This window comes from Oncorhynchus nerka, linkage group LG16, assembly GCF_034236695.1.
Source record: "Oncorhynchus nerka isolate Pitt River linkage group LG16, Oner_Uvic_2.0, whole genome shotgun sequence".
NCBI lineage: Eukaryota > Metazoa > Chordata > Actinopteri > Salmoniformes > Salmonidae > Oncorhynchus > Oncorhynchus nerka.
Window position 1 is genome coordinate 21,449,725 of NC_088411.1, and position 26,208 is coordinate 21,475,932.

Here is a 26,208-nt window from a genome sequence, read left to right on the forward strand (position 1 = left end):
CCACAAAGGCCTAATTGGTGGAGTGCTGTAGAGATGGTTGTCCTTCTGGAAGGTTTTCCCATCTCCACAGAGGGATGGGAGTTTGGTGGTTCCAAACTTCTTCCATTTAAGAATCATGGAGCCCACTGTGTTCTTGGGGACCTTCAATGCTACATAAATGTTTTGGTACCCTTCCCCAGATCTGTGCCTCAACACAATCCTGTCTTGGAGCTCTATAGACAATTCCTTTGACTTCATGGCTTGGTTTTTGCTCTGACATGCACTGTCAACTGTGGGAGCTTATATAGACAGGTGTATGCCTTTCCAAATCATGTCCAATCAATTGAATTTACCACAGGTGGACTCCAATCAAGTTGTAGAAACATCTCAAGGTGGTCAATGGAAACAGGATGCACCTGAGCTCAATTTCGAGTCTTATAGCAAAGGGTCTGAATACTTATGTAAATAAGGTATTTCATATTTTTTAAATAAATGTATATATTTATTTATATTTACAAACATTTCTAAAACCCTGTTTTAGGTTTGTCATAAGGGGGTATTTTGTGTAGATTCTTGAGACAATTAAAAAAATAAGAAGAATAAGGCTGTAACATAACAAAATGTGGAAAAGATCAAGGGGTCTGAATACTTTCCAAATGCACTGTATATATATATATAGTACCAGTCAAAAGTCTAGACACAGCTACACATTCCAGGGTTTTTCTTTATTTTTACTATTTTAATATCAATGAAATCAAAACGATCAAATAACACTAATGGAATCATGTATAACAAAAAAAAAGTGTTAAACATTGTGTTAATTGATGACAGCTTTGCACATGCTTGGCATTCTCTCAACCAGCTTCAGGTAGTCACTTGGAATACATTTCAATTAACAGGTGTACCTTGTTAAAAGTTCATTTGTGGAATTTCTTTCCTTCTTAATGAGTTTGAGCCTATCAGTTGTGAAATGGTAGGGGTGGTATACAGAAGACAGCCCTATTTGGTAAAAGACCAAGTCCATATTATGTCAAGAACAGCTCAAATAAGCAAAGAGAAATGACAGTCCATCATCACTTTAAGACATGAAGGTCAGTCAATACGGAAAATGTCAAGAACTGAGAAAGTTTCTTTAAGTGCAGTTGCAAAAACCAACAAGCGCTATGATGAAACACAGAGTAACAGACACACCTCAACATCAACTGTTCAGAGGAGACTCCATGAATCAGACCTTCATGTTCTAATTGCTGCAAAGAAACCACTACTAAAGGACACCAATAAGAAGGCTTGGGCCAAGAAACACGAGCAATGGACATTCGACCGGTGGAAATAAATGTTTTGGTCTGATGAGTCCACATTTGAGATTTTTGGTTCCAACTGCCATTTTTTTGTGAGACACGGAGTAGGTGAACAGATGATCTCTGCATGTGTCGTTCTCAACATGAAGCATGGAGGAGGAGGAGGTGTGAGGTTGCTTTGCTGGTGACACTGTCAGTGATTTATGTAGAATTCAAGGCAGACTTTACCAGCATGGCTACCACAGCATTCTGCAACAATATGCCATCCCATCTGGTTTGCTCTGAGTGGGACTATCAGTTGTTGTTCAACAGGACAATGACCCAACACACCTCCAGGCTGTGAAAGGGCTATTTGACCAAGAAGGAGAGTGATGGAGTGCTGCATCAGATGATCTGGCCTCCACAATCACCCAGCCTCAACCCAATTGAGATTGTTTGTGATGAGTTGGACCACAGAGTGAAGTAAAAGCAGCCAACAAGTGAATCTAAAATATAGCATTCAAAATTCACTCACACATCTGAGCTATTTTTTTTTTGCAGGTGCATGGTACTGTAACAGTTGAATAAAATGAGAAAACTATTTTTTTCTCAAGAATCTAAAATCTAAAATGTATTTTGATTTGTATAACACTCTATTGGTTACTACATGATTCTATATGTGTTATTTCATAGTTTTGATGTCTTCACTATTAATAAAAGAAAATGAAAATAGTCAAAATAAAGAAAATTCCTCTATATATATATATACTGGTTTTGGAATTAGATGTTCTACGAGCAGGTGTCCACATACTTATGGTCATGTAGTACAGGTATATACAAAAAAGTATGTAAAAAATATATATTGGAGCAATATAAAAATAACCAAAATAAGGTCACTGTATACTACTATAATATATCAAATAAAAAGCTAGACGGTCAGGGAAAATCTTCTTTTTTTTTTAAATGTCATGGCATTTGGCATCCATCTCTCAAATAGCATAAGATTCTCTGTGCCCCATGGCAAAATATGTAGAATTGCAGGAAATTAGCTTTGAAACTGCAATTTTCCTCTCAGTCTCATGACAAAATTGATGGCATTTGCAATCAAACTAAAAAGTTTCACTTAGCCCCATGACAAAATATGTAGAATTTTAGGAAACTAACAGCTAGATTTAGTCTCTGCGGCCCAGAGGAGAGCCATTGGCCACGCTCACTACCTAAATCAAATCAAATGTATTTATATAGCCCTTCTTACATCAGCTGATATCTCAAAGTGCTGTACAGAAACCCAGCCTAAAACCCCAGACAGCAAGCAATGCAGGTGTGGAAGCACGGTGGCTAGGAAAAACTCCCTAGAAAGGCCAAAACCTAAGAAGAAACCTAGAGAAGAACCAGGCTATGAGGGGTGGCCAGTCCTCTTCTGGCTGTGCCGGGTGGAGATTATAACAGAACATGGCCAAGATGTTCAAATGTTCATAAATGACCAGCATGGTCAAATAATAATAATCACAGTAGTTGTTGAGGGTGCAGCAAGTCAGCACCTCAGGAGTAAATGTCAGTTGGCTTTTCATAGCCGATCATTAAGAGTATCTCTACCGCTCCTGCTGTCTCTAGAGAGTTGAAAACAGCAGGTCTGGGACAGGTGGCACGTCCGGTGAACAGGTCAGGGTTCCATAGCCGCAGGCAGAACAGTTGAAACTGGAGCAGCAGCACGGCCAGGTGGACTGGGGACAGCAAGGAGTCATCATGCCAGGTAGTCCTGAGGTATGGTCCTAGGGCTCAGGTCCTCCAGTGGTGCTTACCAGAATAATGTCATAAATCGATGGAATGAATGCATCAATAATCTGACATCAGTAAAATGTTCTTTCATTTTGCTTCTCCTTCGGAGCGAGGACATTTAGGGGCCTGGAAAAAATGCAAGATTCCTCCTGTGCAAAATGTCCAAATGACATCAGTTTGACTGGTTTTAAGGAAACTAAAAGCTGTGAAAATGATCAAACATGTTTCTGATAAGATTTCAGTTAGTCTAGGATTAATTTATGTTGTTGAAATACTGTCAGCTTTTATGTAACTGTCAATCGAAAAAGATTGGGTTCCCTTACTGTGCATTCGCATTCTCTCAAGCGATGCTGAAATAAATAAATCATACTGTTCCTGAGACAAAACTTTACTGCATGAAATTCTTAATTGTGCAGGAGTTAATATTGTATTTATCCACATGTTAGAGGTTATAGGTTTACAGTCCATGTCCAGATTACAGTTACTATTCTATGTAGCCCATCTGAACTTTAAAGGTGCGCAAACAACTTCCACCGTCCTTGGAATCCATGCTTTCACCAATCTATCCAAAGCATTTAAATCTATGAGAGGGACTCCACACTTCATGAAGACAAGTGAGCAAGTGAACACTTCATAGGGAGAACGGTAGGCAGCCAGGGCCAGCAATTGGCTGGCTGCTCATTCACCCTTGATGCCTTAGGCTCTCCACTCTGTCACGCTCCTTTCGCTCACCAAACAATCCCATGGCCACCCTGACCCCACACATACACCCTGACCCCACACATACTCCCTGACCCCACACATACTCCCTGACCCCACACATACACCCTGACCCCACACATACACCCTGACCCCACACATACACCCTGACCCCACACATACACCCTGACCCCACACATACACCCTGACCCCACACATACTCCCTGACCCCACACATACACCCTGACCCCACACATACTCCCTGACCCCACACATACACCCTGACCCCACACATACACCCTGACCCCACACATACACCCTGACCCCACACATACACCCTGACCCCACACATACACCCTGAACCCAACACATACTCCCTGACCCCACACATACACCCTGACCCCACACATACTCCCTGACCCCACACATACTCCCTGACCCCACACATACTCCCTGACCCCACACATACACCCTGACCCCACACATACTCCCTGACCCCACACATACTCCCTGACCCCACACATACTCCCTGACCCCACACATACTCCCTGACCCCACACATACACCCTGACCCCACACATACACCCTGACCCCACACATACACCCTGACCCCACACATACTCCCTGACCCCACACATACACCCTGACCCCACACATACACCCTGACCCCACACATACTCCCTTGCCCCACACACCCTTGCTCTATCCAGCATCTGTTAAACACAACGTTTTCATAATATGGGCGTTTTTCCCCCTCCATTACCCTAATCTTCAAAGAACAATCTGTTTTTTATTTGTACATTTTATGCATGAGCAAAGTGAAGCCAAATGTTGATTTTAGCACATTTTCCTGATGGTGTGTTTGCGGCCTTTCTATTTGAAATGAGTTTACTACTGTTGTTGAATTGCTTGGTGCCATTGTGTGTACAACACACATAAATCTGATGTAGGAGATATTATGATGTGATACATCCTCCTGGGAAATTACTCTCCCACCTATCTTGTGACACATCACTTAACAAGTGCCAAATTATGGAATTTGGTGTTTCTTAATCTCCTCCTATGTCCTTGCAAATGATTTTTTATCTACTTCTAAATCCATTTTCTAAAGAAACAGTCTCTAAACTCATGTCCTCCATGGATGGGTTGCCTGGAGGACTCTGGTCAGCTTTTCCCCTTCCATTAGTTCAGTCAAGGTTCAGTAGCATCAGTACCATAGGGAGTGAGTGTGTGTGTGTGTGTGTGTGTGTGTGTGTGTGTGTGTGTGTGTGTGTGTGTGTGTGTGTGTGTGTGTGTGTGTGTGTGTGTGTGTGTGTGTGTGGTGTGCGGTGTGTGTGTGTGTGTGTGGGTGGGTGGGTTTGCATGTTAGCGCTAACGTCCTGAGCTGAGTGCCACCGATGTCTGATTCATATCCAAGTACTATCAGAGAACGAAGACTTCCAACCATGGCAACATCAAAACACTAACTCTCCCTTCCTGCCATTGGAATGTGTGGCTTCAAGATTGCAATATCATTGGCCGTGACTCAAATAGGTGTTGTTCATATGGCGTCAGACTCATGCTGTGACATGTTCTATAATGCACCCTGTAAGAGTTATCATTATTGTTTTATGAGAGTGAGGACTATCTCAAAGTGGAGAGTTACGATCTCAAAGTTCAAATGTCACTGCTTTGGTCACTGTGTATGAGGTAACCACACCTAGCTCAATCAGCCGTAGATACAACGGTTTTAGTTCACTCCAATACTAACGAATAGTATAGTGGTATACAGTGACCTTCAGAAAGTATTCTCACACCTTGACCACATTATGTTGTGTTACAGCCTACATTTAAAGTTGATTACATTGAGATTTCTTGTCACTGGCCTACACATAATACTCCATAATAAGTGGAATTATGTTTTTGAAAATGTCCATTTGAGCATGGTGAAGTTATTCATTACAATTTGGATGAGTGAAAAGAAAGAAGGCTTTACAGAATAAAAATATTCCAAAACATGCCTCCTGTTTGCAACAAGGCAGTAAAGTAATACAAAACAAATGTGGCAAAGCAATTCACTTTTTGTGCTGAACACAAAGTGTTATGTTTGGGACAAATCCAATACAACACATTACTAAGTTCCACTCTCCATATTTTCAAGCATAGGTGTGGCTGCATCATGTTATGGGTATGCTTGTAATTCGGGAGTTTTTCAGGATAAAAAAGAAACCAAATAGAGCTAAGCACAGGCAAAATCCTAGAAGAAAACCTGCTTCACTCTGCTTTCCACCACACACTGGGAGATTAATTTTGTCACATGGAATGACACTGGAGAGACGAAGCAGGTACGGGGAGTCAAACATTTAATAAGCATACAAGAAAACAAAGACAAAAAAGTCCAGATGAGTCCAATATCCCTGATGCGCATGACGAGGGAAGGCAGGTGTGCGTAATGGATCATAGGAGTGCGTGATGCAGGGCAGCCTGGCACTCTCAAGCGCCAGAGGGGGAAGAGCGGGAGCAGACGTGACACATTTACCTTTCAGCAGGACAATAACCTAAAAACACAAGGCCATAGCTACACTGGAGTTGCTTACCAAGAAGACAGTGAATATTCCTGAGTGGCCGAGTTACAGTTTTGACTAATGGGCTAATGTTGCACAATCCAGGTGTGGAAAGCTCTTAGAGACTAACCCAGAAAGACTCACAGCAGTAATCGATGCCAAAGGTGCTTCTACAAAGTATTGACTCAGCGGTGGGACAACTTACGTAAATGAGATATTTCTGTATTTCATTTTCAATAAGTTTGCAAACAATTCTAAAACATCTTTTCACTTCGTCATTATGGGGAATTGTGTGTAGATGTGAGAGAGAAAAAATACTTAATCAATTCTGAGTTCAGGTTGTAGCTAAACAAAATGTGGAATAAGTCATGGGCTATGAATACTTTCAGAAGGCACTGTAGTAATACAACTGGTACATATGAATAACCTGAACAGATCACCTGTTGAAACGTTTTGTAATTCGTCATCGAATAAGATTAAGAATTTGCTCACAATGTTTCCTTATTACACTTATGAGAAAATGGCAGGTATTCTTTTGGCAGAGGCCTACCCCGTTCATAAACCACATCACCTGATAAGAATGTGAAAGGTGACAGGCTTAGTTATATGTGCTATCAACACCACCATTAAACATAAAGGCTATAACACATAGGTGTCAGGATGTAAGGTTGGGCAGGATCCAAATTTCCATACCTTCATTCCATGACGGTTCCATCTCAGGATATACTGTATAACCAGTCTCAAAAAATGTGAACGTCACGAAAAGGCCCAAAAATATCAGTTAACAAATACAAAATGCAAACAAGTGTTAAGCAATTCCCATAGCGGATGCTAGATAAATGCTAACGGGCGCATGCTAACATGAACTACTAAGACAACCCTGCTTAAAGTTACGCAAGTAGCTATCTCAAAACACAGTTTGCAACACACAAAAAAACAAATATTAGACAGCAGAGATCTTAATATAGGAAGGGATTGTCTCTGCTGCTGTTACGAAGAAGCTTTATCTTGCACGCTAAAGTCAGCTGCTTAGCTAACATCAGCAAGTTAGCAAAAACCTGCTGCAGAGAATTTATTTGGCACATCTTAGATAGTTCATTTAATAGTTAGAAGATATATAGTGGATTGGTAGTGTAGTGAATTTCATACAAGCGTAATGTAACGGGATTCGTCCTCCTCTGACGAGGAGTATGAGAGATCGGAACAATACGCGGCGTGGTAAGTGTTCACGATATTTAATAGAACAGAACACTTAAATACAAAAACAACAAGAGAACGAAAAATTAAACCGAAACAGTTCTGTCTGGTGCAGACACAAAACAGAAAACAATCACCCACAACTAAAATGGGGAAAACAGGCTACCTAAGTATGATTCTCAATCAGAGACAACGAACGACACCTGCCTCTGATTGAGAACCATACCAGGCCAAACACATAAACACAACATAGAAAAAAGAACATAGACTACCCACCCCAACTCATGCCCTGACCAAACTAAAACAAAGACATAACAAAGGAACCAAGGTCAGAACGTGACACGTAACTCGATCACCTCCCTTAAGCTGCGCTGCAGCAGGAGTGACTCACCTCATGAAACTCCCGTTTTGCTCATTGTGCTTCTTTGTAAACAAACACACGTGACTGGCTCAAACAGGCTGTCTTGAGAAACGTATCTATTACCTAGTGCACAAGTTGACTGCGTTATTTAAAAAAATACAAATATTCCAATTTATTTTAAAAACGGTATTGATGGTATTGGAAAAATTCCCAGGATATGGTATACACAGTACACTGCGCAACCCTAGGATGTTTCTATAATAATGATCAAGTCGTTATAAAGTCCCTGTAAAAACCAGACAGTATCACAATGAGACCTCTACCAGTGATGCCACCATTAACTATCTAAAGACAGACTGACTGGGATAAGTCTGGGGTAAAAGTCTCATTGTCATTAGTGGGTGGTTCCAGAAAGGATCCACCACAAACAGACACAAACAGTCAAGCGGGGAAGCCTTTTATTATTGTGGGTGTAATTCCGCTGAACATAAGGCTAGTTTTATGAATTCTTATATTGTAGATGTAGCAATGTTTAGAGATGTACACATAGGCCTATGTATACAGTATTATGAACAATACTATGTATCCTTTCCTGGGTAGGTCAATCTGGAGACAGCAGGAACAGATTCCTTTGTAATGTTTTAGAAAGAAAGAGATAGAGAGAGATGTCTTTCCCCCCCTAGTTTTTAAACATTGTAGCACACAGATCGCTGAGACTAAGACCAGAGCCATGTGGAGGATTACAGGGTCAAATGTCATTACCTAGTCATATGCCTGGTTAACACAGCATAAGATGGAGAGGAGTACAGGGATGGGGGGGATAGAGAAGGGGGCGTGGGGGAATAAGAGAGGGGAGGTCTGAGAGAGAGGGGAAGGATAGAGAGGGAGAGATTGAGGGGAAGGATAGAGAGGGAGAGATAGGGGGAGAGAAATAAGAGAGGGGAGGTCTGGGAGAGAGGGGAAGGATAGAGAGGGAGAGAGAGGGGGAGAGGAATAAGAGAGGGGAGGTCTGGGAGAGAGGGGAAGGAGAGAGAGGGGGAGAAGAATAAGAGAGGGAGGTCTGATAGAGAGGGAGAGAGAGAGGGGGAGAGGAATAAGAGAGGGGAGGTCTGAGAGAGAGGGGAAGGATAGAGAGGGAGAGAGAGAGGGGAAGGATAGAGAGGGGGAGATGAATAAGAGAGGGGGTCTGAGAGAGAGGGGAAATATAGAGAGGGAGGGGGAGAGGAATAAGAGAGGGGAGGTCTGAGAGAGAGGGGAAGGATAGAGAGGGGAAGGATAGAGAGGGGGGATGAATAAGAGAGGGGAGGTCTGAGAGAGAGGGGAAGGATAGAGAGGGAGAGAGAGAGGGGGGAGAGATGAGTAGGGGATAGTCAGTCAGAACAAGTCACAACCTCAAGAGGACAATTCATATGGGATGCTTAACCTTTCTAAAGGGTATAGTCCACAATGCTCTTCACCCAGATGTATTATGCGTGATAGCAGGATAGCCTGATTTAGCCACTGCATTAATTTCAAACTGAGGGTTTTTCAACATTTAGTCCCTCTTAGTCCAATAGAGGATGTGTGTACTCTTGACCACAGATTTTATGTAATGATCGGCTGCTCTCCACCCATCAACATGTGAACATAAGTTAATTTCAGTTTGGTGAAGTCATCTAGTTTTTTTTCAGCATTATTTACAGTATCACCGTTTCTCATGTTCTGCTATACATACGGACAGAATATGTGGTTCGTTAGTTGGTTCTCAGAGAGGTCAGAGAGGAAATTAGCAGGTGTGTGTCGATACGAATACCAGCCCTCTCACTTTGTAACCTGTTTGAAAACAAGCCCTCTCACTCTGCAGCAGGCTGTTGTTGGTGCAGTATAAACAGCCTGCCAAGAGCCCATCTCCCTCCCATTGCTCTCTCCCTTCTGCCGTACAATGGCAGCATTTACCAGTACGTTCTGTTGACCTTCAGAGGGCAATGTTGTTGTAGCTGCAGGCAGCCCGAGAGGTACAGCTCTGTCTCAGCAGGTCTGGGATCACGCCAGGTGTGTGTGTGTGTGTGTGTGGGGGGGGGGGGGGGTGCGTGTGTGTGTGTGTTTGTGCGTGCTTACCTAATGTATGTATGCTCAGTTTGTTTGGGTTGATTCTGTTTATATGTTCCCACAGGCGCAGTTGTGATTATAACTGAATTAATACTGAGGTGATAGGAGTGGGTGGATGGTTTACTTGTTGCAGGTGTTTGCAGAGAACATTTTAAACATGACAAACTACGACTATACAATATAACATTTTGTAAAAAGCAGACCTTCTAGTGGTAGCTAGGTGGTTCTAGTGGCAGGTGGTTATAGAATGCAATTATAACTCATTCCAAAAAAATATGGCTAGGCTACATAACCTCTAGATGTCACCCCGTTGTGTCTGTGTCTGTACTGTAAATTGTCCCGCTGTTATTGTCTGCTTCTGTTGACTGTAGTGACTGCTATTGTTCCTCTATGGCGTTCAATGTGGGTTCTCTCAATGGGGATTTTTCTGTCTCTGTGACAGGTCAATGGCAACTACTGAGTTACCACTGTTCAAACACTACTGTGTCAAAAAATAAATGTCATCAATGCAGTATGTAAAAACTCCTCATGACTTGACGAAACATAAAATACACATGGTGTTTTGGTTTGTTCTTCACCCCTAAAGTCAACATTGCTTGTGTAAGCATAGGGAAAGAGCAGATACAACAACTTTGTGAAAACCCATTGTTCTCCTCGTGAAGTCTCAGCCAGTACCAGGCTATCAGGGACGTTGTTGCCGCCAAGCAACATGAGGAAAAAGGGTTATAGATGTCCTCCACATATTCAAACGCAATAGTTTCCTTTAGCCTGGTTGTCTGAAGGTTTCTGCATTGATTCACCACTGATATATCCTGGCCTTGCCAAATAAGATAACATAATGTTGACGAAAGAAGAAATAGACTGGCAGTATCACAGAAATATTGAATGTGTTTCTCTATGACTGGAACCCAGGCTAGATGTCGCTTACCTGCATACCGCAGATACAGTTGAAGTCGGAAGTTTACATACACTCAGGTTGGAGTCATTAAAGCTTGTTTTTTCAACCACTCCACATATTTCTTGTTATCAAACTATACTTTTGGCAAGTCGGTTAGGACATCTACTTTGTGCATGACACAAGTAATTTTTCCAACAATTGTTTACAGACAGATTATTTCACTGTATCACAATTCCAGTGGGTCAGAAGTTCACATACACTAAGTTGACTGTGCCTTTAAACAGCTTGGTAAATTCCAGAAAATGATGTCATGGCTTTAGAAGCTTCTGATAGGCTAATTGACATCATTTGAGTCAATTGGAGGTGTACCTGTGGAAGTATTTCAAGGCCTACCTTCAAACTCAGTACCTCTTTGCTTGACGTGATGGGAAAATCAAAAGAAATCAGCCAAGACCTCACCCCAAAAATTGTAGACCTCCACAAGTCTGGTTCATCCTTGGGAGCAATTTCCAAACGCCTGAGGGTACCACGTTCATCTTTACAAACAATAGTACACAATAGTCCTATATCGACATAACCTGAAAGACCGCTCAGCAAGGAAGAAGCCACTGCTCCAAAACCGCCATTAAAAAGCCAGACTACAGTTTGCAACTGCACATTGGGACAAAGATCATAGTTTTTGGAGAAATGTCCTCTGGTCTGATGAAACAAAAATAGAACTGTTTGGCCATAATGACCATTGTTATGTTTGGAGGAAAAAGGAGGAGGCTTGCAAGCCGAAGAACACCATCCCAACCGGGGTGCTTTGCTGCAGGATGGACTGGTGCACTTCACAAAATAGATGGCATCATGAGGAAGGGAAATGATGTGGATATATTGAAGCAACATCTCAAGACATCAGTCAGGAAGTTAAAGCTTGGTCACGAGTAGTGGAAAAATGGCTTAAGGACATCAAAGTCAAGGTATTGGAGTGGCCATCACAAAGCTCTGACCTCAATCCTATAGAAAATTTGTGGGCAGAACTGAAAAAGCGTGTGCGAGCAAGGAAGCCTACAAACCTAACTCAGTTACACCAGCTCTGTCAGGAGGAATGGGCCAAAATTCACCCAACTTATTGTGGGAAGCTTGTGGAAGGATACCCTTAACGTTTGACCTAGGTTCAACAATTGAAAGGCAATGCTACCAAATACTAGTTAAGTGTATGTAATCTTCTGACCCACTGGGAATGCGATGAAATAAATAAAAGCTGAAATAAATCATTCTCTCTACTATTATTCTGACATTTCACATTCTTAAAATAAAGTGGTGATCTTAACTGACATAAGACAGGGAATTTTCACTAGGATTAAATGTCAGGAATTGTGAAAAAACTGAGTTTAAATGTATTTGGCTAAGGTGTATGTAAACTTCCGACTTCACTGTATATGATGTACAGGTAACTGACAAAATAAAGTAAATACAAAGTATATTTTAAGGATGTTCTTCCACACATGTGTGTTTCCTGAGTTAATTAAGCAATTAAAACATTACATCATGCTTAAGGTCATGTATTTAAATGCCCAGTTGCCCATTATTTTGGCTACAATGGCTAGAAGAAGATATCTCATTGATTTTGAAAGAGGTGTCTGAAAGGTGCATAGGGGGTTTAAAGGATGTGTTTGTTTCTCAGTCAGGCACATACACAGATTGTCACGCCCTGACCTTAGAGATCCTTTTTATGTCTCTATTTTGGTTTGGTCAGGGCGTGAGTTGGGGTGGGCATTCTATGTTTTGTGTTTCTATGATTTTCTATTTCTAGGTTTTGGCCGGGTATTGTTCTCAATCAGGGACAGCTGTCTATCGTTGTCTCTGATTGGGAACCATACTTAGGTACCCTTGTTCCCAACAGTGTTTGTGGGAAGTTGACTTTGTTTAGGGCACATAGCCTTTGAGCTTCATGGTTTGTGTTTGTAGTGTTTATTGTTTTGTTCGGCGTCATTTTGATTAATAAAAGAAAATGTACGCTCACCACGCTGCACCTTGGTCCTCTCCTTTCAACAGCCATGACACAGATAGAGCTCTACCTGTGCAGAGTACATGCCCATTTGCCCTTCCTGTCTCCGAAGTGCCCTTTTAGGTGGTGGTATAATTTCACCCCCCAAAAAATTCTATACATTTCTTTCATTGTTGTTCGGAACCAGCAAGTCATCTTGATGTCGTCAAGTTCGCCACCCCCGTCCCTGTCCGTTGGTTGCGCCTGTTGGTCTGCCCTGTACGGAGCTCGCACACTCCTGGTTGTGTTATTATCCCAGTCTGTCCTTTATGGAGATCGCAGGCCCTGTATCCAAACATGCATGAGTTGAGGGATGTGGTCACCATTTGAGTGTGTGTAGCTAGCTACCTAGTTTAAATATCAACATTACTGCCACAACAGCATAACATTTGATTCACACTTTATAACACTTGATTTAACCTACATCATCATCAATATTTGGTCTGGTTGGCTGATACATGCAGCAGAGAGAAGCAGAAAGACATAGAGAGGAGCGGCAGTATCAACAACCCTCTGATCCAACTCCATCAGTTTCTTCTAGAGTTAGTAGCAACACAGGTCGACTACATTCTAGCTTACCACCATAATAAATATACACACAAGCCTCTAGCTTGAGTTAGTAGATTATGAGTATTATATTATGAAGTTATTATTTCATACAAGCATTGAAGATAAATCACAATCAGTAAAATAAATTGAGCTAGCTAACTTGCAGATCCACATCAATCATCAACGTCAATGATTAGCTGATAGCTCACCATCTTTCCCCGATGTCGATCATCTGTTTAGGAGGCACTGTAACTGGCTTGCTTACAATTTGTGATGTTGAGTGAATGTGTTGTTGCAGAAATAAATAGGCCTATGCTCAACATTTTTTTTTGCTACAGGCATTTGGTATATTATGAATTTTGAGATGTGAATTATGGAAGTAATTTTGTTTTTCAAGTGGGGGACCTGACCCATGAACCTGCCCCCTGAATGGCAGTGAAGAGAAGTACCCAATTGTCATACTTGAGTAAAAGTAAAGATACCTTAATAGAAATTGACTCAAGTAAAAGTGAAAGTCACCCTGGGAAATACTACTTGAGTAAGTCTAAAAGTATTTGCTTTTAAATATACTTAAGAATCTAAAGTAAATATAATTGCTAAAATATACTTACCTATCAAAAGTAAAAGTAAAAGTATGAATTATAAAATAAATATATAGAGTACAATGTACATTAAAAGTGAAAGTTGTCGAAAATATAAATCGTAAAGTCAAGTACAGATACCCCGAAACACTTCTTAAGCAGTACTTTAAAGTATTTTTACTGAAGTACTTTACACCACTGCTGAATGGTCTGTGCACGGCCCTGGTCTTAGTCACCAGATCTCAACCCAATTGAACACTTATGGGAGTTTCTGGAGCGGCACCTGAGACAGCGTTTTACAACAAAACATCAAATTGTGGAATTTCTTGTGGAAGATTGGTGCCTCATCTCTCCAATAAATCAAATCAAAATCACATTTATTTATATAGTCCTTCTTACATCAGCTGATATCTCAAAGTGCTGTACAGAACCCCAGCCTAAAACTCGAAACAGCAAGCAATGCAGGTGTAGAAGCACGGTGGCTAGGAAAAACTCCCTAGAAAGGCCAAAACCTAGGAAAAAACCTAGAGAGGAACCAGGCTATGAGTGGTGGCCAGTCCTCTTCTGGCTGTGCCGGGTGGAGATTATAACAGAACATGGCCAAGATGTTCAAATGTTCAAATAATCAAATAATAATAATCACAGTAGTTGTCGAGGGTGCAACAAGTCAGCACCTCAGGAGTAAATGTCAGTTGGCTTTTCATAGCCGATCATTGAGTATCTCTACCGCTCCTGCTGTCTCTAGAGAGTTGAAAACAGCAGGTCTGGGACAGGTAGCACGTTCATTGAACAGGTTAGGGTTCCATAGCCGCAGGCAGAACAGTTGAAACTGGAGCAGCAGCACGGCCAGGTGGACTGGGGACAGCAAGGAGTCATCATGCCAGATAGTCCTGAGGCAAGGTCCTAGGGCTCAGGTCCTCCGAGAGAGAGAAAGAAAGAATTAGAGAGAGCATACTTAAATTCACACAGGACACCGGATAAGACAGGAGAAATACTCCAGATATAACAGACTGACCCTAGCCCCCCGACACATAAACTACTGCAGCATAAATACTGGAGGCTGAGACAGGAGGGGTCAGGAGACACTGTGGCCCCGTCCGATGATACCCCCGGACAGGACCAAACAGGCAGGATATAACCCCACCCACTTTGCCAAAGCACAGCCCCACACCACTAGAGGGATATCTTCAACCACCAACTTACCATCCTGAGACAAGGCCGAGTATAGCCCACAGAGATCTCCGCCACGGCACAACTCAAGGGGGGGCGCCAACCCAGACAGGAAAACCACGTCAGTGACGCAACCCACTCAAGTGACGCACCCCTCCTAGGGACGCCATGGAAGAGCACCAGTAAGCCAGTGACTCAGCCCTTGTAATAGGGTTAGAGGCAGAGAATCCCAGTGGAGAGAGGGGAACCGGCCAGGCAGAGAGAGCAAGGGCGGTTTGTTGCGATAGAGTTTCAGACAGTTGTAGCATCTATGCCAAGGCACATTGAAGCTGTTCTGGCTCGTGGTGGCCCAGCACCCTATTAAGTCACTTTATGTTGGTGTGTCCTTTATTTTGTCAGCTACCTGTATTACATTTACATTTAAGTCATTTAGCAGACGCTCTTATCCAGAGCGACTTACAAATTGGTGCATTCACCTTATGACATCCAGTGGAACAGTAGTGCATCTAAATCTTTTAAGGGGGTGAGAGGGATTACTTTATCCTATCCTAGGTATTCCTTAAAGAGGTGGGGTTTCAGGTGTCTCCGGAAGGTGGTGATTGACTCCGCTGTCCTGGCGTCGTGAGGGAGTTTGTTCCACCATTGGGGGGCCAGAGCAGCGAACAGTTTTGACTGGGCTGAGCGGGAACTGTACTTCCTCAGTGGTAGGGAGGCGAGCAGGCCAGAGGTGGATGAACGCAGTGCCCTTGTTTGGGTGTAGGGCCTGATCAGAGCCTGGAGGTACTGAGGTGCCGTTCCCCTCACAGCTCCGTAGGCAAGCACCATGGTATATATATATATATATATATATATATGATATATGATATATGATCTGTTCCCTACAGGTGTGGTTCTGATGGAGATCTCTGAGGTGCACAGGAAGGTTCACCTGGAGCTGGAGGAGAACGTAAGTTTTCCTGCTGACCTACTGTCACTTCTTCTCTTGGTAGTTTTTTGTTATGTAATTACCATTTTACCATCTAATCGCTAATTAAGTGGAAGACTGAAGTCAAGGGTTACTATTCTCTTTGACCTGCGTTGGATGTTCATGTCGACAGACATATCCATAGTCCTCTATGCCAACAATCTCTTTCTCACAGTGACTTTCTCACAGTGACATTAACAGACCTCCTTTATCCTCTAAATACACCAAGAACACAACAAAGCCTAGAGGGAAATCCCACCTGGACACAAGACAACTGTTTTTTCGTCATTTAGACCATTCCTTTCAGCGTGTGTTCTCTGTTTTGTCTGTTGGGTTTCTTGTTGAGGCCTGGGGGTGAGAGGCTTGGCATAGTCTAGGAAATCAAGTGACTCTGGTTGGTGTCACTGGTGTTGTCACTGTGACAAGAGCAAGACACAACTAGCTCATAGACAGTATCATCTCTAATCACTCACTACGTCTAAGTTACAATACTATACAATACAGATGGTCTAGACTGAAGCAGGTGCATTCTCATGTTTCTTCAGCTGTCTTCTGTGTTTTTTTATTCTATTTTCATTGTTATATACAGTGCATTTGGAAAGTATTCAGACCCATTGACATTTTCCACATTTTGTTAAGTTACAGCCTTATTCTAAAATGGACTAAAATGGACTAAATTGTTTTTTTTTCTCATCAATCTACACACAATACCCCATAATGACGAAGCAAAAACAGGTTTTTAGAAATGTTGGAAAATGTACAACAACAAATAAAAATCAGGGAAATATCACATTTACATAAGTATTCAGACCCTTTACTCAGTACTTTGTTGAAGCATCTTTGGCAGCATTTACAGCCTTGAGTCTTCTTGGGTATGACGCTACAAGTTTGGCACACCTTTATTTGGGGAGTTTCTTCCGTTTTTCTCTGCAGATCCTCTCAAGTCGGTCAGGTTGGATGGAGAGCATCGCTGCTCATCTATTTTCAGATCTTGTCAGAGATGTTCAATCGGGCTCAAGTCCGGGCTCTGGCTGTGCCACTCAAGGACATTCAGAGACTTGTCCCGAAGCTACTGTTGTGTTGTTTTGGCTGTGTGCTTAGGGTCGTTGTCCTGTTGGAAGGTAAACCTTTGCCCCAGTCTGAAGTCCTGAGCGCTCTGGAGCACGTTTTCATCAGGATCTCTCAGTACTTTGCGCTGCTCATCTTTCCCTCGATCCTGACTAGTCTCCCAGTCCCTGCCACTGAAAAATATCCCCACAGTATGATGCTGCAACCACCACCATGCTTCACCATAGGAATGGTGCCAGGTTTCCTCCAGACGTGACTCTTCAGGCCAAATAGTTCCATCTTGGTTTCATCAGACCAGAGAATCTTGTTTCTTATGGTCGAGGGGCCTTTAGGTTCCTTACGGCAAACTCCAAGCGGCCTGTCATGTGCATTTTATTGATGAATGGTTTCCATCTGGCCACTCTACCACAAAGGACTGATTGGTGGAGTGCTGCAGAGATGGTTGTCCTTCTGGAAGGTTCTCCCATCAACACAGACGGATGGGAGTTTGGTGGTTCAAAACTTCTTCCATTTAAGAATCATGGAGCCCACTGTGTTCTTGGGGACCTTCAATGCTACAGAAATGTTTTGGTACCCTTCCCCAGATCTGTGCCTCGACACAATCCTGTCTTGGAGCTCTATGGACAATTCCTTCGACCACATGGCTTGGTTTTTGATCTGACATGCACTGTCAACTGTGGCACCTTATATAGACAGGTGTGTGCCTTTCCAAATCATATCCAATCAATTGAATTTACCACAGGTGGACTCCAATCAAGTTGTAGTTACATCTCAAGGATGATCAATGGAAACAGGATGCACCTGAGCTCAATTTTGAGTGTCATAACAAAGGGTCTGAATACTTATGTAAACAAGGTATTTCTGTTTTTTTATTTGTAATACATGAACTAACATTAATAAAAACCTGTTTTTGCTTTTCCATTATGGGGTATTATGTGTAGATTGATGAGGGAAAAAATTATCCCCGCTTTGTTGGGAAAGAGTTCTCAAGAAAAAAATTAACTTTACAGTTTAATACCTATTGTATCCTCTGCACGAGGCGGATAAACTTTGAAAATATGATTATTGTTGAATTTAAGATGATTTGATCTATGAATATTTATAGTATTGGTCAGTAATAAGAAGAGATATGTTCAAATAAAATGTATTCTCACTACAATATACATGTATTACACATTCAGAACTGTAGTAAAGCCTTTACAAGGCTCCTACTTGTCTTTCACTGGGCTCCAAGTAAAGCGACATGCCAACGAAGCTTGGTTAGTTATTTCTGAGATATCTGCGAGAACGAAGGAAGGAGAAAGTAGTCAATGTTTAACTATTTGGAGAGGTAGATAAGACCTGTTGTTAGAATTCCCCTCAGTTAGAAAGCAATTATCACAGCTACATTCCTCTGGCTCAGCCACGCAACTCTTATTCTGATGTCACCATCTTGCCATGGTTATGCTATTGTTAAATGTTTATATATCGACTTGAACTGGATTCTTTTTGTTCAGTTCAAGCGGTTCCACAAAGAAATCATTGCTGAGCTGGAGAGGAAAACAGAGATGGATGTCAAATATATGACTGTAAGTACATTGACCACTATAGGACTTTGGCAAAGGACAATCTAATCACAAGGAGTGTGTGTGTGTGCATGTTTGTGTACGGGTCTGCATGTCTACGTATGCAGGTATGTAAGTACACACTTAATTATGGTCTCCTCTCTCCTCAATATCCCCTATCCTTGCATTCAGTAAAAGTCCTCTCCATCTCTACATCAAACTTATCTTAACCTTTGTATCTCTCATCCAGGCCACATTCAAGCGGTACCAGACGGAGCACAAGCTGAAGCAGGACTCTCTGGAGCGCTCTCAGACGGACCTGAAGAAGCTGCGGAGGAAGAGCCAGGGGAAACAAGTCACCAAGTACGAGATCAAGGAGAACGAGGTGAGACTAGAACCAGATCCTGATTAATCAAGGAGAACGAGGTGAGACTAGAACCAGATCTTGATTAATCAAGGAGAACGAGGTGAGACTAGAACCAGATCTTGATAAATCAAGGAGAACGAGGTGAGACTAGAACCAGATCTTGATTAATCAAGGAGAACGAGGTGAGACTAGAACCAGATCTTGATTAATCAAAGAGAACGAGGTGAGACTAGAAACAGATCTTGATTAATCAAGGAGAACGAGGTGAGACCAGAACCAGATCTTAAGTAATCAAGAAGAATGAGGTGAGACTAGAACCAGATCTGAACTAATCAAGGAGAACGAGGTGAGACTAGAACCAGATCTTAACTAATCAAGGAGAACGAGGTGAGACTAAAAACAGATCTCATCTTATCTCACTGGGGGTCTCAGTGATCAGACTCAGCTGTTCACTCAATGCACCATGGGTACACTAGTCAGAAAAGTCCCTTAAGACCCACTTTATGAATGTTCTCCATTTTCAAGCGAGAAGTGGCTCGGTGTCCAGTTAGTTTTTTCTGATGATGTGAACATGTGCTTGGATTCTTTTGAGTTCCTGGAAGTTTCTCAGATGGCTAGAAAGGGACTTTAACAGACAGTCATGTGACTTTACCCTCATCCAGAAACACTTGTTGGTTTATGTGTCCAGTATCAATATAAAAACCAAGCAGAACATTATTGCTCTTGGTTGCCTTGTTTTGTTTACATAAACAAAGCTGAACCCTTCAATGGACTCCCTTATGCAACGGGTGGCTCTAATTCTGAATGGTGAGAGAGAGCACATTTTCTACGCGAGGCGAAATCGTGCATCAATAGCTTATTGTTATGGATTTATCCAAGTAAATTCACTAGAAAATAGCTTAAACAAACACAAATGCAGCTACTTTGCTGTTCTGTTCAACATGACTGTAAGTTAGCCGTAGTTGGCTAGCTAGCGAGCAAGGGATAAGAACGTTGCCAGCCAGTATGGCAATGGAACATTTAGAACTAACAACTGGGTTGCATCCATAGGTACAGAACAAAAAGACTGAACGACTGGGTCGCATCCATAGGTACAGAACAAAAAGACTGAACGACTGGGTCGCATCCATAGGTACAGAACAAAAAGACTGAACGTCTGGCAACCGAACCTATAGAACCAACGACCAGCCGGCTTGGGTAGCAACCTTGGATTTGTGTCGGGACTATATCTTGTGGAAGGATGAAATATTATTAATAAATCCATCAAAATAATATTTGTTATAAAAATATGTAAATAATTATTTGGATATGTTGGTAACCCGTTGTATAAAAGTGATAATTCCCTCGAAGCCGGTGTTTGGAGGATATATTGGCACGGTTTGCCGGACATTGACTTCTTCTCGGGCCTAACAACACCCGTGCCAATATGACCTCCAAACACCTGCTTCAAGGGTGTTATCGCTTAAATGATTTGCACGCATGGGGCAATAACCCATCGAGAATATCAAAGAAAACATTTATTAACTTTGTCTTGAAAATAGGGTATGTCATTGGCCCAGGTGGCTCCTTGATCTTGCCGCACATCTCAAGGTGGAAAAACTGTACATAAAAGCGAGCGGGTGGAAAGGAAATGAACACTAAATATACACAATACCACCACACCTACAGTATAGCTGCGGGCAGATTCTTTGTAGAAATGTAAAGTGGAGTGCCGTCACTGTCTTGCCCCTTCACCAGTGGTGCAAGGTACTTAAGTTAAAATGCTTTACAGTACTACTTAAGTCATTTTTGGGGGTAGTTGTACTTTACAATTTATATTTTTGACAACTTTTACTTATACTCCACTACATTCCTAAAGACAATAATGTACTTTTTACACCATGCATTTTCCCTGACACCCAAAAGTACTCCTTACATTTCGAATGCTTAGCAGGACAGGAAAATGGTCCAGTTCACAAAGTGATCAAGAGAACATCCCTGGTCATCCCTCCTGCCTCTGATCATGCAGACTCACTAACAAAAATGTGTTTTTAAATGATTGGAGTGTGTTGGAGTGATTTTCTTGTTTTTAAAAAAAAACAAGAAAATCATGCCATCTGGTTTGCTTAATATAAGGAATGTGAAATGATTTATACTTTTGCTTTGACTTTGATACTTAAGTATATTTTAGCTATTTACTTTTACTCAAGTATGAAAATGGGGTCCTTTGTCCACCACTGCCCTTCACCTATAAAGCCACACTGAAAGGCTCATCGAAAGGGACCAAATGGCTGTCATCACATTACAATGGAGAGTGTATTTTAGTGAATGTGAGGAGTGGGAGCACTGTACACTCTTGCATGAGGATTGTGCTCTCAAGTGGGTGTAAAAAGCATGTACCCTTGACTGGCCAAGGGTATAGCCCCATCTGGAGTATGAAGTGTGCACTTAGGAGTTTGTAGTTGGTCTTGGGTTGGTTGGTAGTATACACTCGCTGAAAAGCTTTGTAGGATGTAGTGGGACTGGGAATGGGTGAGGCATTTATAGTCAATAATGTCCACTCAAATAGAGTAGACTTGGAGTGGTGCCTGGTAGCATATTTAGCCACTTACAGGAATCAGAGGATATACAGTAATAGTCTTCCTAACACAGTATACATTAAACATAGACTTCTTTAGTAAATCAATAGGACAAGTTGAGAGAGGGGCCAAGGAGATGCTGTCTGTTGATGAAACCCACTCTGGCTCTGCTTGATACAAGGCTGCCTGTGCAATAACTCCTCGTCCGCTCCTATTTTATTGACGGGTTTCACCGGCCCGACTTTGATGAGTGTCAGTTTATGAGGTGGGTTTATTTTTAGTAAGGGGCCCAATATATTGAGCTGCAACACATTTTGTATTATTGTTCTGACTGAAATCCGAGAAGCACTAGCTAACTGGAGGTTTTGAAGAGTAGAATCTTGTCTCTCTCTGTCTATTCAGTGATCATGATCTCTTCTTAATGGCTTCTTGGTTTTTATCTTGCTATTAACCATCTTTGTTTCAGTATGTAGATTACCTTTGCCTATGGAAAGAGGGCTGTAATCTAGTTTTATCTCAGAGAAACTAATAGACAGTAATGTATTGTGGCTTGCTATGTGGAAAGAAACTGGTTTGTCATTATTCTATGTATATGACACCTGTTGATTAGACTAGATAAGGGCAAACACATGCACACACCCATGAACACTTTCTACTGTCATGTATCAGACTGTAGAGTATATTTAGTTTCGCCTCTACTGTGATCTTCTGTGGTTCAGTTGTCAGAATATAGAAATGGATGGAAAAGGTAACATCCTGCTCTCTCCAAAGTCATGCATGAATGTCTTTAATGGAATTTGCCCACAAATCCGTCGTTTTCAAACCCCTACAGGTTTGCTGCAACACTTGAGCTCAATTCAAGTTTCAAGTTTCAAGTCGTATTTGTTACATGCACAAGTACATTGAAATGGTTCTTTCTCCCTATGTTTGTCTTTCTCTCTCTATCCTCTATCTCTCTCTTCCTACCCTCTGTCTTTCTCAGTCTTCCAGCTATTGTTTGCAGTAGAAATTAAGCTCCATAGTTTAGTTGTGGCCCCATCGTAGGGGGAAGAGCGAGAGACAGGGGAGTGGGGGAGAGAGCGAAAGAGAGAGAGAGAGAGGGGAGGGAGGAGAGAGAGAGAGACTGGGCTAAACATTAAAGGAGGGTCTGTGACACCACCACCACAACCCTAGAGACTAACCAGCTTTCGCTGTCGTCATGACAACCAGAAAAAGGAGAGGAGAGATAAGGGAGGAGACAGAGGGAGAGAGTTGTTTCAAAGAGGAGCTGAGCTTTGTCTGTGTGTGATGTCAGATTCCGTGGTCTGCTTTGTGAGGGTGTTTCAGTTCTGAGTCACTCTCTGGGAAGGAGTGTGTCCTGCTTTCCAAATGTTACCCTATTCCCTATATAGTGATCTACATTTGACTATACACTACATTGGGAATAGGGTGCCATTGGGACGCAGACACAGGTTCTTTCAGCAGGGTGATTTTCTACAGGATAGGGATGGTGGAGTAACAACAGGGGGTGAGATTGAGCCAGACAGAGGAGAGACTTTGATTAGAAGGCTCATTAGTTATTCCTGAACAGTTAAGCAAGCTGCTTTTGTCTGAGCATGCAATTACAACCTTACTGAATGTTTTAACAATCAGTCTCCCTCTGTGTCCTCTCGTCAGTATCTGGAGACAATCTCATACATATACTGTACACGCAGAGTTAACAGTACGGCTGTCAGTAACCCAGTAATGACCTGTCCCCTTTAGTTCCTTAATGACCCCCCGTCAGTTCATCCAACCCTAACTGACCTGTCCCCTTTAGTTCCCTAATGACCCCCCATCAGTTCAACTAACCCTAACTGACCTGTCCCCTTTAGTTCCTTAATGACCCCCTCCATCAGTTCAACTAACCCTAACTGACCTGTCCCCTTTAGTTCCTTAATGACCCACCCCCATCAGTTCAACCAACCCTAACTGACCTGTCCCCTTTAGTTCCTTAATGACCCCCCCGTCAGTTCAACCAACCCTAACTGACCTGTCCCCTTTAGTTCCTTAATGACCCCCAACCCCCATCAGTTCAACCAACCCTAACTGACCTGTCCCCTTTAGTTCCTTAATGACCCCCCGTCAGTTCAACCAACCCTTACTGACCTGTCCCCTTTAGTTCCTTAATGAACCTCCCCCATCAGTTCAACCAACCCTTACTGACCTGTCCTCTTTAGTTCCTTAATGACCCCCCACCCCCCGTCAGTTCAACCAACCCTAACTGACCTGTCCTCTTTAGTTCCTTAATGACCCCCACCCCCCGTCAGTTCAACCAACCCTAACTGACCTGTCCCCTTTAGTTCCTTAATGACCCCCTCCATCAGTTCAACTAACCCTAACTGACCTGTCCCCTTTAGTTCCTTAATGACCCCCCGTCAGTTCAACCAACCCTAACTGACCTGTCCTCTTTAGTTCCTTAATGACCCCCCACCCCCATCAGTTCAACCAACCCTAACTGACCTGTCCTCTTTAGTTCCTTAATGACCCCCCACGTCAGTTCAACCAACCCTAACTGACCTGTCCTCTTTAGTTCCTTAATGACCCCCCACGTCAGTTCAACCAACCCTAACTGACCTGTCCCCTTTAGTTCCTTAATGACCCCCCGTCAGTTCAACCAACCCTAACTGACCTGTCCCCTTTAGTTCCTTAATGTCCCCCCCCCCGTCAGTTCAACCAACCCTAACTGACCTGTCCCCTTTAGTTCCTTAATGACTCCCCCCGTCAGTTCAACCAACCCTAACTGACCTGTTCCCTTTAGTTCCTTAATGACCTCCCCCGTCAGTTCAACCAACCCTAACTGACCTGTCCCCTTTAGTTCCTTAATGACCCCCACCCCCATCAGTTCAACCAACCCTAACTGACCTGTCCCCTTTAGTTCCTTAATGACCCCCCGTCAGTTCAACCAACCCTAACTGACCTGTCCCCTTTAGTTCCTTAATGACCCCCCGTCAGTTCAACCAACCCTAACTGACCTGTCCCCTTTAGTTCCTTAATGATCCCCCCCGTCAGTTCAACCAACCCTAACTGACCTGTCCCCTTTAGTTCCTTAATGACCCCCCGTCAGTTCAACCAACCCTAACTGACCTGTTCCCTTTAGTTCCTTAATGACCCCCCCGTCAGTTCAACCAACCCTAACTGACCTGTCCCCTTTAGTTCCTTAATGACCCCCCACCCCCATCAGTTCAACCAACCCTAACTGACCTGTCCCCTTTAGTTCCTTAATGACCCCCCGTCAGTTCAACCAACCCTTACTGACCTGTCCCCTTTAGTTCCTTAATGAACCTCCCCCATCAATTCAACCAACCCTTACTGACCTGTCCTCTTTAGTTCCTTAATGACCCCCCACCCCCATCAGTTCAACCAACCCTAACTGACCTGTCCCCTTTAGTTCCTTAATGACCCCCGTCAGTTCAACCAACCCTAACTGACCTGTTCCCTTTAGTTCCTTAATGACCCCCCCGTCAGTTCAACCAACCCTAACTGACCTGTCCCCTTTAGTTCCTTAATGACCCCCCCACCCCCATCAGTTCAACCAACCCTAACTGACCTGTCCCCTTTAGTTCCTTAATGACCCCCCGTCAGTTCAACCAACCCTTACTGACCTGTCCCCTTTAGTTCCTTAATGAACCTCCCCCATCAGTTCAACCAACCCTTACTGACCTGTCCTCTTTAGTTCCTTAATGACCCCCCACCCCCATCAGTTCAACCAACCCTAACTGACCTGTCCCCTTTAGTTCCTTAATGAACCCCACCCGTCAGTTCAACCAACCCTAACTGACCTGTCCCCTTTAGTTCCTTAATGACCCCCAACCCCCATCAGTTCAACCAACCCTAACTGACCTGTCCCCTTTAGTTCCTTAATGACCCCCGCCAGTTCAACCAACCCTTACTGACCTGTCCCCTTTAGTTCCTTAATGAACCTCCCCCCATCAGTTCAACCAACCCTTACTGACCTGTCCTCTTTAGTTCCTTAATGACCCCCCCACCCCCCGTCAGTTCAACCAACCCTAACTGACCTGTCCCCTTTAGTTCCTTAATGACGTGTCCCCTCCTCTTTCCCTCCTCTTCCCCTCAGTATATGAAGACCATCTCGTCGCGGCAGAGTGACATGCAGAAGTTCATCGCTGATGGTTGCAGAGAGGCCCTCCTGGAGGAGAAGAGACGATTCTGCTTTCTGGTCGACAAACACTGCATGTTCTCCTACCATGTCACCGCCTTCCATGAGAAGGTACTGCACATAAGGGGTTTAGTCCTTTAGTTAACCTTTAGTAATTTAGGCCTAAAGTAGATTTCATTTTTTTAAAGATTTCATTTTTTTAAAGTAAGGTGAGGGATTAAGAATTTGCGCTCTGGACCTCAGACTGGGGCGAAGGTTCACCATCCAACAGGACAACGAACCTAAGCAAACAGCCAAGACAACGCAGGAGTGGCTTAGGGATAAGTCTCTGAACGTCCTTGAATGGCCCAGCCAGAGCCAGATCGAACATCTCTGGAGAGACCTGAAAATAGCTGTGCAGCAACGCTCCCCATCCA

At 43.0% G+C, this 26,208-nt stretch overlaps 1 protein-coding gene across 4 annotated transcripts in view; it reads left to right on the top strand.

Moving 5' to 3' along the window:
* The window catches only part of baiap2l1a (BAR/IMD domain containing adaptor protein 2 like 1a), a 43,459-nt gene that overhangs the window by 6,908 nt on the left and 10,343 nt on the right, over window positions 1-26,208 (top strand). For all 4 annotated transcript variants that reach the window (XM_029685090.2, XM_029685086.2, XM_029685088.2 and 1 more), the window contains 4 exons: window positions 16,038-16,099; window positions 18,682-18,753; window positions 18,980-19,114; window positions 25,751-25,903. In XM_029685090.2, coding sequence (XP_029540950.1) covers window positions 16,038-16,099; window positions 18,682-18,753; window positions 18,980-19,114; window positions 25,751-25,903 — 422 coding nt within the window. The remainder of the gene's footprint in view (window positions 1-16,037; window positions 16,100-18,681; window positions 18,754-18,979; window positions 19,115-25,750; window positions 25,904-26,208) is intronic.